An 18,689-nucleotide genomic window follows, 5' to 3' on the forward strand; every position below is an offset into this window, starting at 1 on the left:
TTGACCACCATGTTGCTTCCATTGTATGGAAAGCTTTCTACATGGCCCACCTCATAAGTAAGGGTATCTCATCCAGGGACAAGGCAGTCAAAACATCCCTGTAATCTTCCTTTACAAGGCCCATTATTGAGTACAATGCCCCTTTTGGCATGTACCTCACAAAGCACATACAGCAGCTGGAGTTGCTACAGAGGTTCCTCACCAGGAGAATCCAGGGCCTCAAACATCTACCCTACACAGATATGCTAAAAGCCGTATCCCTCTACTCAGTTTCATACAGACTCCTCAGAGGTGACCTGGCATACAAGGCAATCTCGGACCCCACCTTGATGGGAGTGCTGCATATCCACTAGTCAAGCTCCACTAGAGTAACCAACACGTACTGGCTCAACCTGGTCTATGACATCAATAGGACTTGTTGATGGGACAGATTTGTGTCCCAGAGACTCTCCCATCTGTGGAATAGACTCCCTTTCCACGTCAAGCAGAGTACCTCTTTACCCCTTTTTAAATGCAACCTAAATAACCGGATGGGAAACAGAAAATACTCCCCTGGGATTCCACCTGTGTCCCTGCTGGACAAGGGGCATCAGGTGCTGACTTGTCTAAATATGGGCTAAACTCTTGGCTAGGCTTACAAGGGCATCAGGGCCAATAGCCTAGTAACTTCCTATGGCGCACTATTAACCTGTCTTAGTGAAAACGCAATTTGCATTATTATAAAAACCACTGAGAAAACTGGTTATATAAATGTCAGTACTTACCAAAAAAGAGTAAAAATAAAGCCAAAAAGACAAGAAAATAAGCAGCTTAAACTAAGTATTGAGAGTAAAATACTTTTTTTTCATCAAGATTTATAATCAATCTATTCAAAATCACTCTGAGAAAAAGATAAGTAAAATAACCAAGTGTTCTCCTTTTTCCTGGACTTAAGAACTCTGCTTCATGTAACAGCATGTCAGGTGAATAAGATTCCATCACAAACCAAGGAAAAGGTGGACTGACAGGTAAGGGCAATAACCCTTGAGCAAATCAACAAACTGTGATGGCTTCTTCTAAGCAAAGTCATACAAACAAGGATGATTATATTGCTTTTGATTGTTCCTCCTATAATATTCTAGTCTAGTGTATTCCCTGTAATGCTGTTGCTTTTGAAAAATTAATTTTAAGGTGCTACAACAATGTGCTGTATCTCTGATGCTTACTGTGAAGGATTTGAAGTCTTCTTAAGACACCCAGTCTTGCTGACTGGATTCTGCTGAAATCAAAGTCTGGTTATAGTTGCATTCACAGTCTGTTGCATACAGAAACTTGCAGAATATACACTGATGAAAATTTTACTTTGCAGCACCTGTCTTTAAGAGCAGTAACCAATAACTTTTATAATAAACCACACGTACTTCTGTTACAGCTTCAGAAAATGTTCTACTTTACTTCTCATATAGTACAGATGATGTGAGAGATATAATATTTACCTCAGGACAAAATGTGTCCCTACCAGTACCCCCAACATAACTGGATTTAATACAGACTTTATATATATTTTTAGTTAAACACACAACCTCTTGGTTTTGGAAAGATACTGCTTTGATGACGCAAATGCAGACACATCTGTTCTTGTGCAAATGCTGATAAGTAAACTGTCTTCAAGGAAACACCTTGTGGATTAGAAAAGCATATTCTTAAACTTTCTTAGAAAAACATGTTCTGTTGTGAGTTCTTTAAAGAAAGCAAATTACATTCTTGTCATGTCTGTAAGAAATCAGCTTTCTTGATGTGTGTGTAATACACTCATAAGCAAGTTCCTTATTTTTTAAGCCACAGTCATTTAGTATGGATGCTAATCACATATTACTAAACTCTGTTTCTGTATTTAAGCAATCTTTATCTTATTTCTTGTTTATGTTGCATATTTGTAGCAAAGTTACATTCAAACTTAATGTCTTGTTGAGCATAAGCTTACAATTCCCTCTTTTTATTTTTTATAGAAAACACATTAAGAAGCACAAGTCAAAATGCAATTTTACATAGTTAATACATTGATATCAAGTATTACTACTAAAACTGGATATATTTAACAACTTTTTCTTTTGAAAAACATTTTGTGAAAATATTTCATCAGTTATGAGCTGTGTCTGCTTTAGTTTTATTTTTTAACTTGATTAATTTATTCTTTTGCAATCACAGAATTTATTTATGACTTAGCACTCTTTTATTAACTCTTTGCACCTGTTGAATTAAATCTTTACTTTTATTGATTATTTTATATCAGAAGATTAGAGATAGACTAATATCTATGAGAGACAAGAACTATGTGCTACTCCAAGCATTTATACACTGCTGAAAATACACAGTTTCAATGTCATTTTAACCATAAAATTGTGGTCATGTCTCTGAACTGCCCATTAACATCTTGGTTGACAGTGAAGTGAACATAAAATACTGAACCTGGCTTTGATAATAAATATTTGAATGCAATTATTTCAGTATATTTAATACTTGAGGATTTAAAAAAACATGATTTATACACTAAAGAATGTTATGTACATATTGGTCCATTACTGTATGAATGCAATATTTTAATATCATTTTCCTTTAACTGGGGGTAACCAATAAGATTCCAACTTAAAATCAGTGATATTTCAACTTGACAAATTACTTTTGAACTTATTACAATGTATCTTGTACAGTATGTGTTTACACAGACTGTTTGCTATTCATGCATTTCAATCTAGCAGCTATCCTGAACCCATTTTTTTAAAACATGGTTTTTCACACATATTTATTACTAGACATTAATTTAATTTGTACTGAATTATTTTGTATTTGTACATAGTACAATCTACAAATTTAGTAACATTAACATCAAGCAAAATCTTGGAAAATTCTTATGTTTCTTTAGAAGTATCTAGTGAAATTGCCACCAGAGGCAACTATGCTTTTTGCATACCAACATTGTCTTGCCAAAAACATATTAAAAATAGTAACAGTCAACAAAATGACTGCTAACCAAACTGGTGAATGCTCCGTTACTACGTAAATAATGTATAAAAAGTTCTCTGTGGTAAAAACGGAGTCAAAGCAGAAATGCCCCAATAAAACCTGTATTTATTCACAATAAAACCAATAAAACAGGATGAGTGCGCTTTCACTAATACAGCTTTATCAGATCCATATAAAAACCACCATTATAACTCATATATATATATATATATATATATATATATATATATATATATATATATATCTAAATTCAAAAAATTTCCATCCAATCAGACATCATAGTTAATTAAATCCTTAAAGGAATATCTCATATTAATAACTTACTACTGCATATTACTATAGAATAAAAAATGTTGTTATTAGCAAATAATGATATTGCAGCCAGTATATACACTATACTCACAAACTATATATACAGTGTATTACAACAAACATATACATATATACGCGTATATATATATTTCATACTTTATGTTATGATCATCTAATATTGCGGCGTTTTTTCAGTAAAGGTTTTATAGATGCCCTTTCATTGAGCCCCTTACCTCTATCGGCCCTTAGTGTTATAATCCAGTCATTCTCTCTGGATTCAGTGTGGTTCCTTATGTCACCTCCTCGTATACTAGGAACTATAACTTCTAGGGCTCGAAAGAGGAAAGTGTGACTTACATCTTTCTGTTTAATATGTTTAGCCAATGCATTGTGTTCTAGTTGTTTCTTAATGTGGTATACATGCTCACATATCCTATCTTTAAAAATCCTATTAGTTTTTCCAACATAAAACGAAGTACAATGTTGGCATACAGCTAGATAAATCAAATTAGATGTCATACAATCTGCTTCTACTGATGATCTAAAATTTCTACCTAAGTCAGGGTGGAGAAAAGTATCACTGGTATCTATATACTGACAGAAATTACAGTGTCCACATGGTTTAGTATGTGAAACCACCATCTTGTACAACCTTAGTCTTAGGATAACAAGGAGTTCTCTTCAAATTTTTCTTATTACGATATAAAAAATATGGTCTCTCACCTACTATCTCTCTTATATCCTCATCTGTCTAGCAGCTAGTCATAGGGAAGGTAGCTGCACCATACTTTGGACCCAGTTCTGACACATATAAGGATATGTTATATAATAGAGCACAGATAGTCAAGATTCCAACTTCTTACACCAGTGATAGAGTGGAATTGAATAAAATAATTTCCAAGAATTGGTCGATATTACAGACAGATGAGGATATAAGAGAGATAGTAGGTGAGAGACCATATTTTTCATATATTTTTTTTAGAATGATAGCTGTTAACAACTTGTAAAATATCTTATCCTGTCAGGTTTCATCTGTTTACCAATATTTGTATTGCACTAATACCTGTTTTTCCCTCCCCCCTGAAAGAGTATTGTCAAGAAGGAATGAAATATTTCTTCTCTGTAGCTTTATTTTAGACCCTTTTGCAATACTGTGCTCACACAGTCAGTGTAAAACTGAGAAAGTACCCCTCCCCCTGTAGTATTGCACTATTGTTTATTTGCTTTATAATGTATGTCAGCCCAACACTTTGGTTATACATTTGCTTTATTATGTTATTAAACTCTATAGATCTTTGTCTGATTTGATCATCTTTTCTGTTGCCTTTGCTGTCTACTTCTAATAGTCGTTATTTTTACCCTCCTGTATAATTGTTTTGAACTGTATGTATACTATAACCCATCTGCTGGCTATACTTGATGTAACTAAGGTTTTTTTTTTACTTTTGTCAGTGACATATATGCACAATTGTGATGTTTTATTATAATTACCAAATAGTGTTGCATGTGAACATTTTAACTCAAGCCACTTGTCTGGCAGTCTTGTTTCTTATCTTACCTGCTCAACATTTCCTGTAACTATTCATCCAGTCTAGGAAGGTCTGAACTCACATTTCAGTTAACCCTTTTAGCATTTTTCCTTTAATCATCTGTTAGTAAAATGCAGTTATAAAACAGTATTATATTTTTGATTTGTATAACTATGAAAACTAAACATTATTTTACAATTAGCTTACATATTTTTTAACTTTTGATTTCGGTATTTTTTATTTATTTAACTGTTCTGACATTCATTTTACAAAGACTGTTTGACTAATACCATCCGTGATTTTATTTCTTTTTTAAAATTCAGAACTTTAACTGGTGTGGTGTTACTATACAATTATAAAAAAATTGTAAAAAATAAATAGATATTAGCTTAACTAACACATGTTTATATTTACATTATTTATATTTGCTGTTGTCTGCCTGTTATTCTTGTGCATTGTATAAAAAGAAAATGCATGCATGTCAGTCTTGTCACTTTAAATCTTTATACAAGCACGTCAGTGTTGTGACTGTAAATCTTTACTTTTATTAACTATTTTTATTTAAGTTTTATACACTACAACTTTTTCGTTTACCTTTTGACTATGCTATGAGAATAGCAGTCATATGCTCTACTTTACTGTAGTACTGACAAATAGCTTGCTTTAATTGAATGGAAGTTTTAAACATTTGAGAATTATTTGTATTTTACCATCCTACCATGTATGCTTAACCATTTTCAAAACACAAACATATTATAAAATATATCTCTTTTGTACAGATCAGCTGTAGTTTCCTACTCTTTCCCAGTGTATGTAGGAAGTCAGTCTCTGTCAGTTCAGCTAATCTATTTTCTTCATCTTGTAACTGCTGTTGAAGATGTTCTTCGTTCCCCATTGCTGCAGTCCTTACTATTGGGTATAGTCCGCGTCCAGTCGGCCCGAATACCAGAGTATAAGGTCGGTCAGGGCGCATTAGACTGACGCAGGGTACTAATGCGCATGACCGACGCCATATCCTCAGTCTTTTGCCGCATGGTCCGATGCAGAAGCAGTTTTGCGAGTGCAGGTTGGCGTTCTGAAATATTTCCAAACCGGAGTTTCAGACCGAAACAGAGTTGGAGAACATTTTGGTTTTTCTTGCCTCAGTATTTAACCGGATGTCAGAAAAAGTGAATAACTGTATTTCTTGTGGGAAACAGATACCTCATAGGGATTACCATACCTTGTGTATACCTTGTTTAGGGCCTGAGCACGACGTTGTTGGTTGCCGCTCTTGTGCTAAGTTTAACAAACGCACTATTAAGAGGAGGTTAGACTGTGCCAGGTTAGTGTTTGGGAAGCGTTGCAATTATAAAATGCCGTCGGATGCTCCAGAAGCGCAAGGACAAAACAGCGAAGCCTAGGGTTGATGAACCGGCAGTCCCGGACGTCGGTTCTTTAGACGGCTCAGTGGAGCCAGAGGTTTTGCCAGGAGTTTCCATGGAGTCTCAGGCAGAAACTTTACTGTTACAGGATGTGCCTTCTCAGGAGGTAGGCCAGGCTGAGGGGGCTTCTCAGGTAACTGTTCTTCCCTCTCTTCCCAAGGTAGTTAGAGCCTCTGCTTCTGTTGCCAAAACTTCTTTGAGAGGTAGGCCCAGTTCAGCTTCACTGGGGGCTTCTCCTAGCATTTCGGGTTCTGTACCTAAGGAACATATGCTTAAAATGGCAGAAGATTTGATTACTATGATTAGAGGTTCTATGCCCCCGCCTGATAAGAGGCCTAGGGTGGAACCGGAGTTTGATAGTTTTGAACAGTGTTCAGAGGCTTCAGAGTCTTCTGCGGAAGACTTGCAGGAGTATCCTACTTATTCTGATTCTGATGTGGATGATTCCACTCCTACAGCTTCTCCTCCTGAGGATTTCTCATTTTCAGAGACTCTGCATTCCATGAGGGAGCACTTTAAATGGGAAGGCCAGGATTACTCTGATTCCAGGAAAAGGCTTAGGGAATTCTTGTTTTTACCTCAGCATAGGCCCTTAGCTATTCCTCCTGTGTTGAATGTGGTGGAAGATGTTTTTGCAGAGGCTTCCCTGAACCCTGACTCTTTGCCTCCTGCTCCTGTTAAGCCTGATAGGTATTATAGGGTGCCCGCTCATAAGTATTTGTTTAAGAGTCCTAGGGCGGACCCAGAAACTATTTCTCAAGGGCCTAAAGGTGTTAAGGCTTCTGTGGTTAAAAATCCTGTTCCCACTGATAAAGAGGCAAGGGCTTTGGATAGGTGGGGAAAGAAAGTGTATACTTCTTCCACTCTAGCCATGAGAGCGTTGAATTGTCAGTTTCACATGCTAAAATATCAGAATTATCTCCTTTCACAATTAAAATCTAAGGTGGATGCTTTGGCGGAAGGTATTGAGTGTAAAGAGTTGCTGGATTTGGTTCATGTGTCTGAACAAGTGGGTAAGCATTCTTTGCAATGTGGTTTTGATGCTGTACAGGCCTCCTCGAGGGTGGCTGCTACTAGTTCTGTTCTTCGCAGGCATGCCTGGTTGAGGGATCAGAATTTAGCTGAGCATGTTAAGTCAAGGATTTTGGATGCTCCTTTACAGTCTGATGTGTTGTTTGGATCGCCTGTGGAAGCAGTTTTAAAGAAAATGGAGGACAAAGCTAAGTCTATGCAAACTGTTAAAGATTTTTTGCAGCTGCAGCCACCGAAGTTTAGTAGAAAGTGGCCTGCTAAGGGGTGGACATATCCTGCTTATGATTCCCAGTCTAGGGTAGGTCTAGACGTGGTAGGGGCAGGGCTCAAGGTTCTTTTAGGCCTAGAACAGGGAGTTCACCTGCTCAGACTTCTGGTGAGGGCAGGGGTCAGTCCTTTCAAAACAGACCCAATGACCTGTCTTTTCAGCTGCCAGTAGATTCTCGTCTGGCAGCTCCTTTGGGAGGAAGACTGTCTCTTTTCAAAGAAAATTGGGATTTAATTACTCAAGACAAATGGGTGTTGGATATCATTCACCACGGTTACAGATTTTATTTCCATACCATGCCCCTTTCAAAGGCATGCCAGACGTTCCCCCTCCACAAAGAACAGTCGCTCACAAGCCAGTTTCTCAGTTACTCCACATGGGGCCATTCAGCCAGTCCCTGTATCAGAAAGGGGCCTAGGATTTTATTCTCGCCTGTTCCTAGTACCAAAGAAGGGGAACACGTGGAGACCAATTTTGGATTTATCTCTCCTCAACACTTTTCTGGACATTCCCAAGTTCAAGATGTTGACGTTACAACAGCTTTTACCTCTGCTGGGCAAAGATCACTGGATGGTAACTTTAGATCTCAAGGAAGCTTACCTTCATGTGCCTATAAGGCTAAGTTGCAGGAAGTATCTGCGGTTTCGAGCTGGAAATTCTCATTATCAGTTCTCTGCATTGCCCTTTGGCTTATCTACTGCACCCAGAGTATTCACAAAGGTTCTGGCTCCAGTGATAGCTTACTTCAGGCTTCAAGGAATTCAAATCTATCCTTACTTGGACGACTGCCTGATTTTGGCTCAAGAAAAGGAAGACCTTCTACAGCATCTGGAATATGTTATAGCAGTGCTAAGATGCCTAGGGTATTCTGTGAACAGAAATAAAGTCCAGTCTAGTACCCTCTCAAGACATGTGCTTTCTGGGTGTGAGACTGAATACAGCAGCCCAGATGGCCTTTTTAACCCCGGACAAACAAAAGAGTCTATCACTTTACTTCCATCAACTATCTCATCAGTCCGTGCTGACTGCAAGGACAGTCCTTCAAGCATTAGGGTTCATGGCATCTTGTATTCTGGTGCTTCCCAATGCCAAACTGCATATGAGGAAGCTACAATGGTATCTCAAAATGTATGGACACAGCACTGCCAGGATTTGGACACTGTCATTCAAATAATACCTTGCCTTCAAAAAGAATTTTGTGGTGGGCTCAGGAATGTCACCTAAACAAGGGACTCTCTGTGACCCGGCCAGAGGCGAGTCAGATTTTAACGACAGATGCCTCGGACATTGCTTGGGGAGCTCATCTAAATGGAAAGTGGATACAAGACAAGTGGCCTGCCAGACTACAGCATCTACATATCAACATGAAGGAGATGTTAGCAGTCCAGTTTGCATTAATGGCTTTCAAGGAGTTACTTCTTCCAGGGCAGGTGTTGATTCTAACAGACAACACAACTGTCATGTGGTACATCAACAAGCAAGGGGAACACATTCTTATCCTCTATGCAGGCAAGCAATGATTTTATGGGAGAAACTAACTCTTCAGGCAAGGTTTCTGCCGAGCACAGAACTCCTTAGCAGATGTGTTAAGCAGACAAATCATGGATCCCGTGGAAACTGGATCTTCATGTATTTCAAAATTGACAGTGTCATGGGGAACTCCAGACATAGATCTGTTCGCTTCTCCACTAAACCACCAGCTGCCACAGTATTGCACAAAGGGGTTTCATCACACAGCTTGGACAGTGGATGCTCTGTCTTTCAGTTGGAAAAACCTTCATGTGTATGCCTTTCCTCCTCTGCCTCTTCTTCCAAAGGTACTATTAAAGGTCAGACAAGACAGGCCAAGGATGATTTTGATAGCTCCAGATTGGCCTCGCAACACTGGTACCCACTGCTACGGAGTCTGGTAAGGAAGCCTCCATGGCCTTTACCTCTGATTCCTCATCTGTTATCTCAGAAGGATGGTCATCTGCTCAATGTCAAGCTTCACTCTCTTCATCTAACAGCCTGGCATATTCTGTGTTGAAACACAGCAGGTCTCAACTTCCTCAACAAGTTTTGAATGTGATTATGGAAGCTAGAAGACCTAGTACAAGGAAAGTGTAAAATGGAAGAGATTTTTATTTTGGAGTACAGCAAAGAATTTGCAGGTTTCTGAGCCTAATTTGAGTGTGGCTCTTCAATATCTTACTGAGTTATTGGACAAAGGTTTGTCCTTCTCTTCCATTAAGATTCATGCTGCAGCAATTTCAGCTCACTATGATTGTGACCCACCATTGTTTTCGCATCCTTTGTTCAAGCAGTTTCTTAGAGGGGCAAAGAATATAAGACCCCCGTAGAGCTCCTACTCCTGCTTGGGATCTCAATTTTGTGTTGGAAAAACTTACTCTACAACCTTTTGAGCCTGCGGCTACTGCTGAATTGAAATACTTGTCATGGAAGACTGCTTTTCTGTTGGCTATTACTTCTGCAAGAAGGGTGTCTGAGTTGCAGGCCCTTATGGCAGTAGAGCCATTTTTGATTTTCCATAAGGATAGGGTATCATTACGTACTAATCCTTCCTTTATGCCTAAGGTGGTTTCTAGTGTGGCTTTAAACCAAACTATTCATTTGCCTACTTTTTATGCAGACCCCCAAAATAAAGGGGAAAAGATTTTGCACACTTTAGATGTACACAGGCAATTGCGTTATTATTTAAGCAGGACTAAGGATTTCAGGCAGTCTCAGCAGTTGTTTGTTTCTTTTGCTTTGAGTTCTCAGGGCAAGCCTGTGTCAAAACAAACTATCTCTAGGTGGATTGGCTTTTGCATTGCATTTTGTTATTCCCATCATGGCAAGGAGATTCCAGCTGGGATTAGGCCTCATTCCACTAGGGCTACTGCCACTTCAACAGCATTTCTAAGGGGGGTGGCAACTAAGGATATTTTGGAAGCAGCTACTTGGAGTTCAGTGCATACTTTCTCTAAACATTATCACCTTCCTATCTACTCTAAGTCTAGGGCTGGTTTTGCCACAGCTGTTTTGCAAGGCATGTTGTCAGCTCCTGCTTCTTTATGATTGCCAGCCTCCCTTACCTCTGCTTTTGGATTCTATAGTAATATAAGGACTGCAGCAATGGGGAACGAAGAACATAGTACAGTTTTGTACCTACCATAAATGTAGATGTTCGAGGATCCCCATTGCTTCATCCCTCTGTGTTTAGGGGTGGTTGTGTAGGTGAGGTTACCTGCTTATATTTTTGTATATATTCTTGTATATATTGTACATATTTTTGGTGCAGGTATTTTGGGCCTTGTCTTTTAGGGTCTTCTGACATCTGGGGCAAGAAAAGACTGAGGATATGGCGTCGGTCATGCGCATTTTAGTACTGACGTGCTGGCGTCGGTCTAATGCGCCCTGACTATACTCTGGTATTCGGGCCGACTGGACTATACCCAATAGTAAGGACTGCAGCAATGGGGATCCTCGAACATCTACATTTATGGTAGGTACAAAACTGTACTTTTCCTCATGGTCTGCCTGATATGTCTCAGGAACTTGTTCTGCTGAATCTGAAACTCCTATGCACTTTTGGAAAAATGTTTGTATAACTTGTCTAAGCTTCCTGAACTCGTGTCTGTCACTTAGAAGTTTATTACATTATTTTGTAACAAAATGTACTAGAGGTCCTGTCAGTAACTGATTTGACTCACATGTGGTGACAGGACATAACTGTGCAACATCTGAATCACACAATAAACATTTGTCATACCCCACATGATTTTCTTTGAGATACCAGTCAAATATTGTAATACATTTGCATAATGCCTTACTATCAACCTGCCCTAATAAGGCTTTACATTTACTAATGTGCTGTGTATACCAACATTGCAATTTACTAAAGCTTGGTTTACATTTGCTTGAATTATGTCTGAAAATATCCATACTGTCTAATAACATCCAAACTGTCTAATAATATGAAAACTGTCTAATAGCATCCACACTAAAAAAAGGACAAAGAAAATAGTATTACCACATAGCAAGAAAACAGGTGATCAGGCTGTTGTTGCTGATGGTTGGAAATTTTTCAAAGTCACTTGAGAAGCTGGTGAAGCACAACAGGCAGCGAACTGCTGTGAAAGTAGATATCCACCTTTTCTTGAAGAATTAATGACACTGCAACTTGAACTTCAGTCTCACTCCGGATGTAGATGTCTAAAAAACTTTACTACTGCAAGCTGCATAAACTAGAATACTTCTGTTTAGGATTTACACATACGTACAAATGTTAGTTACTGCAATTTGACTGAAGTAACCCTCTGCAGGGCTTACCGTCACTCTCTCTGTGTTTGAATGCAAATTTTAGGTTCCAATGCAGGTAGGCTTGCCATTGAAAACTTAATTTTATTTTGCCAAAAGCACTGTGCTGTTACTCTGATGCTTACTGTGATGAATTTGAAGCCTTCTTAAGACACTCAGTCTTGCTGGCTGGATTCTGCTGAAATCAAAGTCTGGTTATAGTTGCATTCACAGTCTGTTGCATACAGAAACTTGAATATACACTGATGAGAATTTTACTTTGCAGCACCTGTCTTTAAGAGCAGTAACCAATAACTTTTATAATAAACCACACGTACTTCTGTTACAGCTTCAGAAAATGTTCTACTTTATTTCTCATATAGTACAGATGATGTGAGAGATATAACATTTACCTCAGGACAAAATGTGTCCCTACCAGTACCCCCAACATAACTGGATTTAATACAGACTTTATATATATTTTTAGTTAAACACACACCCTCTTGGTTTTGGAAAGATACCACTTTGATGATGCAAATGCTGACACATCTGTTTTTGTGCAAATGCTGATAAGTAAACTATCTTCAAGGAAAACACCTTGTGGGGAACTATACCCATTATTTTGCTGTGCTCTCTGTTGAGTGACACTGGATCTAGATTTTTGAGGTGAAAGCATTATCATCAAATCTGGATTGTGGATTAGAAAACCATATTCTTAAACTTTCTTAGAAAACATGTCCTGTTGTCAGTTCTTTAAAGAAAGCAAATTACATTCTTGTCATGTCTGTAAGAAGTCAGCTTTCTTGATGTGTGTGTAATACACTCATAAGCAAGTTCCTTATTTTTTTAAGCCACAGTCATTTAGTATGGATGCTAATCACATATTACTAAACTCTGTTTCTGCATTTAAGCAAGCTTTATCTTATCCCTTATTTATGTTGCATATTTGTAGCAAAGTTGCATTCAATCTTAATATCTTGAGCATAATATTACAGCTTTAATGTCAATTCAGCTCTTCCTTCTGTCTGGGAATACATTCTGACAACATACAAGATTTAGCTTATAGACTATGCATTATGTTAGGTTTCCCATGCTTCAGTTAGCTGCCCAGAACATTAATATTTATACAGGAAACAGGCTGATCTGAAACTGGCTCAGTGAGATCACAAACTTCCCCAAAGAGTTTTCATGGCCTTTAGACCACAACAACACAGAAATAAGGTTGCTCCATGGTTTATATTAATGAGACTTGTCAGTTGTGCAATCCCAGTAAAATTGAGAAATGCACTAATACCTGCTGCTTACTGTTTGCCATGTCTGCATGATGTAAAAATTCTTCTTGGGGGTTTGATCCCACTAACCATGTACTACATTTTCCAGAATGCATGCTTCCTTCCCCTTGCAACATCATTGCGCAAGTTTATGTAGTTGACTTGAGTATAGATTGGTGAATATTGGAGCTGAGTAAAGCAGACAAGAAGCAGCTTCTCAGTGGCAGCTAGTTTGCTTGTATGTTCATATCAGTCAGGTAATATTTGGCTTTGTAGAGAGCATCTATAGTTTTTTATGTTTTTTTAAATGGTGCTACTGATGTATAGGTAAAACTGAAGATTATTGTTGCTGATTGATGATGACACCTAGTAACTTGACATTTCAGACTATGCCTAGTACTGCCTTCTCTAAGGGTAGTACAGCAAGAATTGTATAATATTGTACTTTCATAAAACTTGTATAATAACTATATGTGAAATTTCTAAAGTTTTGCAACTATGTAAACCTGACATTGTGTCATATTTGAAGTGCGTAACTTAAATTTACTTGCACTGTTTATTGCCTTGCAGCCTGGGTTATATGTGGCTACTCTTGAGCAGTCTACCTTCCTGGTTACCAAATAGTAAGTAAATGAATTAAGTTAGATGAATTAGGAGATGAGGTTTTGGATAATCAGAACATAAGCTTGGTATTTTTAGTGCTGAGTGTTAGGTTAGATTGTTGCAGCCAATGCTCAGTAAAAGACTGTGAAGTGTAAGTGATTTGAAGGTCATTTAAGGATGAGGCTGAACAAATCACTGGCATTCCAAATGATGGTAGAGGGACCTGAAGCAGTGCACAAGTTATTAGTGCATATATTGAATTAAGTTTCAAGTATAGGCTGCTGAGGAACACACATGTTCACAGGGAGAAAGGTTAAGTATGCGGTTTCTTGTCTGATGCATTGGCTTCTGTCATCGAGATAGCTTTTGGACCGCAGATTGGTGTCATCGGACAGCTGGAGGCCTTTAATGTTTTTCAGCAGTAGGAGGTGGGAGACTGTCAAATTCTTTGGAAAGGTCCAGGAAAGTTGCTGAGGCTAGTTGGCCATTGTCACAATGTGAGTTATTAATGTTAAGAAAGGAAAGTAAAGCAACTTTTGTATTATGGTATAATCAGGAACTGTGCTGCTTACAGGCCAGTTGGCTACTCTCAAGGAGGTACTTGAGTAGCTGAGTGGACACATCTGTCCAGTGTTTGTGATAGCAGAAGGAGAATTAGCTGTAGGTCTGTAATTACTTAATTCATTTGAAGCCTGTGTTATGTAGGGCTTAGATAAAATTATATTTCCATATCCTAGAGACATAAGATTTCTGTAGGAATGACTATGGAGACCATATAGACTAATGCCTCTGTTCATAGCTTGATCTACTCTGCAGGGATATGGACTGCTGTTAGTGTAGCTGACTTTAAGTAAATGCAGCGCTTTTTTTTAATTGCTGTTGCAGGGATTGGTTTAAGGAATGAAGGTAAGAGAGTTTGTAGGTTTAAGTGGCCTATGGGTAATGGCATATGGGTAATGGCATTTGGTAGTTTCTGACCAGAGATGAAATGCATTAACAAAGTGGGAATTAAAGGCATTGCTACTTCCATGTCACTTTCCTGAAGTGTTGGGTTGAACTGGGAAAGTTTTCCTGGTTTTAAGAGTTTTCTAATGGAGGCCATAAATGTATTGGGTTGTTTGGTTCATAGGAAGTTGCTAGGCTATTGGCCCTGAGGCCCTTATAAGCCTAGCCAAGAGTTTAGCCCATGTATAGACATATCAACACCTGATGCCCCTGTCCAGCAGGGACACGGGTGGAATCCCAGGGATGTATTTTCTATTTCCCATCCAGTTATCCAGGTTGCGCTTAATTGATTATTTTATAGACTAAAGCAGTTTTTTTGTCCTTGTTAACTAGGGTTTTGACTTTATAATGTAGATTTCAGTTGCATTGATAGTTTGAGGGGGGTTTAGGATTTTGTGGCCTGTGATGTATGCTTCTGAGTGATCAAGGACCACCAAAACAGAATACAAGGGTTGCAAAACTAAAAATTACTGGATGTCATGCCTCTCACCCTCTTGGCTCAAGAAATCTGGACAAATCCTAAAATACTGTGTGTGGGGGGGTAAAAGCCCTAAATAGGTACAGATTTTAAAGATTGTTCTTATAAACTTAAAAACCTGCTACAATAACAAGATTTGTTTTAGCATGCATTTTCTGAATGGTGTGAAGTCTGAAATTCAAATGTGTGTCATTATTTAGTGACTTCAGTTCTCAGTGACTTCCAAAAGACTGCAAGTTGTATGAGGAACAAACATATGAAGTGAAATTTTGGACAACTGAGAAGTATGGTGGATCTGAGTACATCAGCACTAGGTAGAATTAGGAGTCTATATCATGATTTCGAAAACGCATAACTCCGAACACCTTTTCATCGACAAATATATGTTGAACTCCCAGATAACCAAACAGCCAGATCACCGATTTCTTTCCCAGGGAAAGAAATCGGTAGGCCAACTGAACACAACACACCAGTACAAACATTACAAAGTGGGGGCTTCACCCACCACACCCCCCAATGTGGGAGGCTGTGCCCCCCACACCCCCCCTGACTAAATATACTAACTCCAAGATCGCACTGTAGTGGAGAAAAGGGCAAATCCACAGCGACAGCCAATCTTTTTTTCCCTAGGAAAAAAAACTTGGTGATCTGGCTGCTCGGTTAACTGAGATTCGACGTATATGTGTTGATGATTAGGTGTTCAGAGTTATGCAGTTTGAGGTCATGATACAGACCCAGAATTAGTGTAGCTGGATCAAGATGTAGTTTTGTTTTAGTTGGATACAAGTTTAAAATCAGAGATGTAGCCTCTGAATAGTCTGTCTACAGCACCATTCCAGTGGAAGAAGCATGCACAAGTAAATAAAGGTGTGTGTGTGTGTGCCTTTATGTCAGTGTTATTAGATGAGCAACAATCCATTCTTAGTATTGCTTTTCTGAGGTAAATGAAAACACGACTTAAAAATTGAAAAAATGTTTTCTTTCCAAAAAAATGGAGACCTACTATACAGTCACAAAGCATCATTCTTGACAACTGATTGCGACCATCTACATGGTGGATTACTCATGCCTCTGGTCCCTTCAGTGACTGACTAGGCAAAGCAGATGTGAAAGTCTTATCATAAGCCCTGTTCAGTTCATTGCTTAGTTATTATGAGAAAGTGTTACAATAATCACATGTACTTTGTCATCTCTGTAACTTGGCTGAATTTAGTACGATTCCTAAAAAGCGAGCTTCATCCTGTGGTCTTGGGTTTGATTCCCTTTGTCTCTACTCAAAAAACAGTTCTATAGAAGGAGGTGGAATAGACGAGGAGTGAGGTCATTTAAACTGTACAAATTCAAGTTTAGTCAGCCCAGAGAATGGATTGAATCTCTGACCTTCACTGTGTTTCACAGGGTTGGAATTTTCTGCTGCTTGGGTGGAGAATTTTGTGGCACCAGTAATCCTTTGTAAACAAAATTTCTACTCTGCTGCTGACTTTGCAGATGAAATTTCTCAAAACTAAAGTAGGGGAGAAGTTGTGCTGCAGGATGTAACAGGTAAGGGAACGTTTACTGCCTGCATTGACTTAGTTGGGGCAAAAAACCCATGTCTCAGCGCTACGTATTTTACTAGGTGGAAGTACTAGAAAACAGTAGTTCTAGTTCCAGTCTGTTTGTATTTCTGTTCTTGTGAAAAACTTGAATTTTCTAGAAACACTTGGTCTTATCTGAAGATTACAACAAACATGCACAAAGTTAAGGGTTTCAATCTGGTGTTCTACAGAATGTATTATTTTCTGGTGTCTCTATTTTTATCACTTGCTTTCTCTTTTTTTCTACAGGACTTATTGGACCATTCATGCACATCAGGCAGTGGGTCTGGTCTACCATTTCTTGTACAGAGGACAGTAGCTCGACAGATTAATCTTGCAGAGTGTGTCGGTAAGTGTCAGTTATCGGTGCATTCACCACCTATGCACCATTCAGTTTTTCTCCCCAAATCATTATGAAAAAAATTTAATTTTTCATACTAAAATAAGATGGGGGTTGCATAGTGCTTATATGTTCCATACAGGGGAAAGTACATATTTATCTTACACTGCTGTTGTCAGTATTTGCCTTCTGCAGTCACTTTAGGAATTAAGTATGGAATTTTTGCTTTTCTCCCTCAAGGAAAGCTTTGCTGCCTAGCATTAAATAACTGGGCCTTATCGCCTCCCTTGCTTTTTGTAGTGGTTTATATAAAGTAAAATATTTTAGTTTTAAAGTAAATTATATGCCTTTGGCAATACTGTGCAGCTGATTAAGGCTGTGTACTAATGGCATGTTTCCTCCTGTAGTCCTGGAGATGATTCCATTACCTCTCAACTTACTTGAGTACTGTATGACAAATCGCGTAACTATAGTGCACTCAGGTCAGCCACCTTGTGGATATATCTGGATAACCACTGAGTAAAATAAAAGACATTGTGTACTGTTCTTTGGGGGGGGGGGGTCTTCTTTTGTGTAGAGTTTTATGAACATTTCTTTTTTAATAAATGCAAAAGAATGTGGGGTGTGTGTTTGTGAAAATGAGTTTGGCACAGGTAAGGAACTACAGATCTGATGTTGTTAATCATCATTCATTCCTTACTGATGGGTTATCAGTTCCGTCCTCAGAACCAAGCCGACCTTATATCTAGCTCGTATCAGCCAAAAACTGTCGACCCAAGATCCTACTCAGAATGCTCTGCTCCCTGTTACCTCAGATCTTGTTTGCCGCATTGCTGTACACCCGTGTCAAGCCACTCTCTCTCAGCTAAGTGAATAATTTTTTGAAAGTTTCTATATTGTTAGTACTTTAAAAGTTTTCAGTCAGTTACTATTACTATACTCCTACCCTATCATATCTTTAAGACTCTCTCCCTATAGTTTATTTCCCTTTATTACCCCTTTTCTTACCTTTGAGGTAATTCTTAATTACCATCGTTGATAATCCTTCCTTTCTCTCTCCTTAACCTTCTGGGTAGCCTTCTTAACTCTTTGGTACTGTCGTTCTTCTCCACATCATTATGTCGGACAAGAAAAGTAGTGTTGGTTTCAAACAGTGTAAGGATTGCAGCCATAAGTTACTGCTTTCTGATGGCCATGATTTATGTGTCTATTGCTTGAATGTCTCCCACCTTACAGTGGCTCCCCCATGTGGGATTTGTAGAACTTTTTTGACCAGGACTCTCAATGAAAGAAAGAACAAGTTAATCCTGAAAGGTCTCCTAAAAACTCCTTTCTGTGAGGCTATCTCTGGGTCGGAAGGCTCACTCCCTGCTGCTAAACCCCGTAAGATACGTTTTTCTTCTTCCTCCTTGAGGTCACTCACTTAATCTCCCTCTGGAGATCGCAGGGAGTCAACTCATAAGAAGGTAAACATTTCTAGTCCTGCACTGCCACCTGTGAACCTTTTGGCTCCAGGCTCGGCACCACTCCAGTTGATTCTTGCTCCAGCTATGTCCTCTTTATCAT

The 18,689-nt window shown here is 38.6% G+C and overlaps 1 protein-coding gene across 2 annotated transcripts in view; it reads left to right on the forward strand.

Annotated features, from left to right (window-relative positions):
* Window positions 1-18,689, forward strand: part of ACVR1 (activin A receptor type 1) — a 1,150,873-nt gene that overhangs the window by 627,560 nt on the left and 504,624 nt on the right. For both annotated transcript variants that reach the window (XM_044074769.1, XM_044074770.1), the window contains one exon: window positions 17,033-17,132. In XM_044074769.1, coding sequence (XP_043930704.1) covers window positions 17,033-17,132 — 100 coding nt within the window. The remainder of the gene's footprint in view (window positions 1-17,032; window positions 17,133-18,689) is intronic.

This window comes from Protopterus annectens, chromosome 6.part0 (genome assembly GCF_019279795.1).
Source record: "Protopterus annectens isolate FY-2018-M chromosome 6.part0, PAN1.0, whole genome shotgun sequence".
In the NCBI taxonomy this organism is placed as follows: domain Eukaryota; kingdom Metazoa; phylum Chordata; order Ceratodontiformes; family Protopteridae; genus Protopterus; species Protopterus annectens.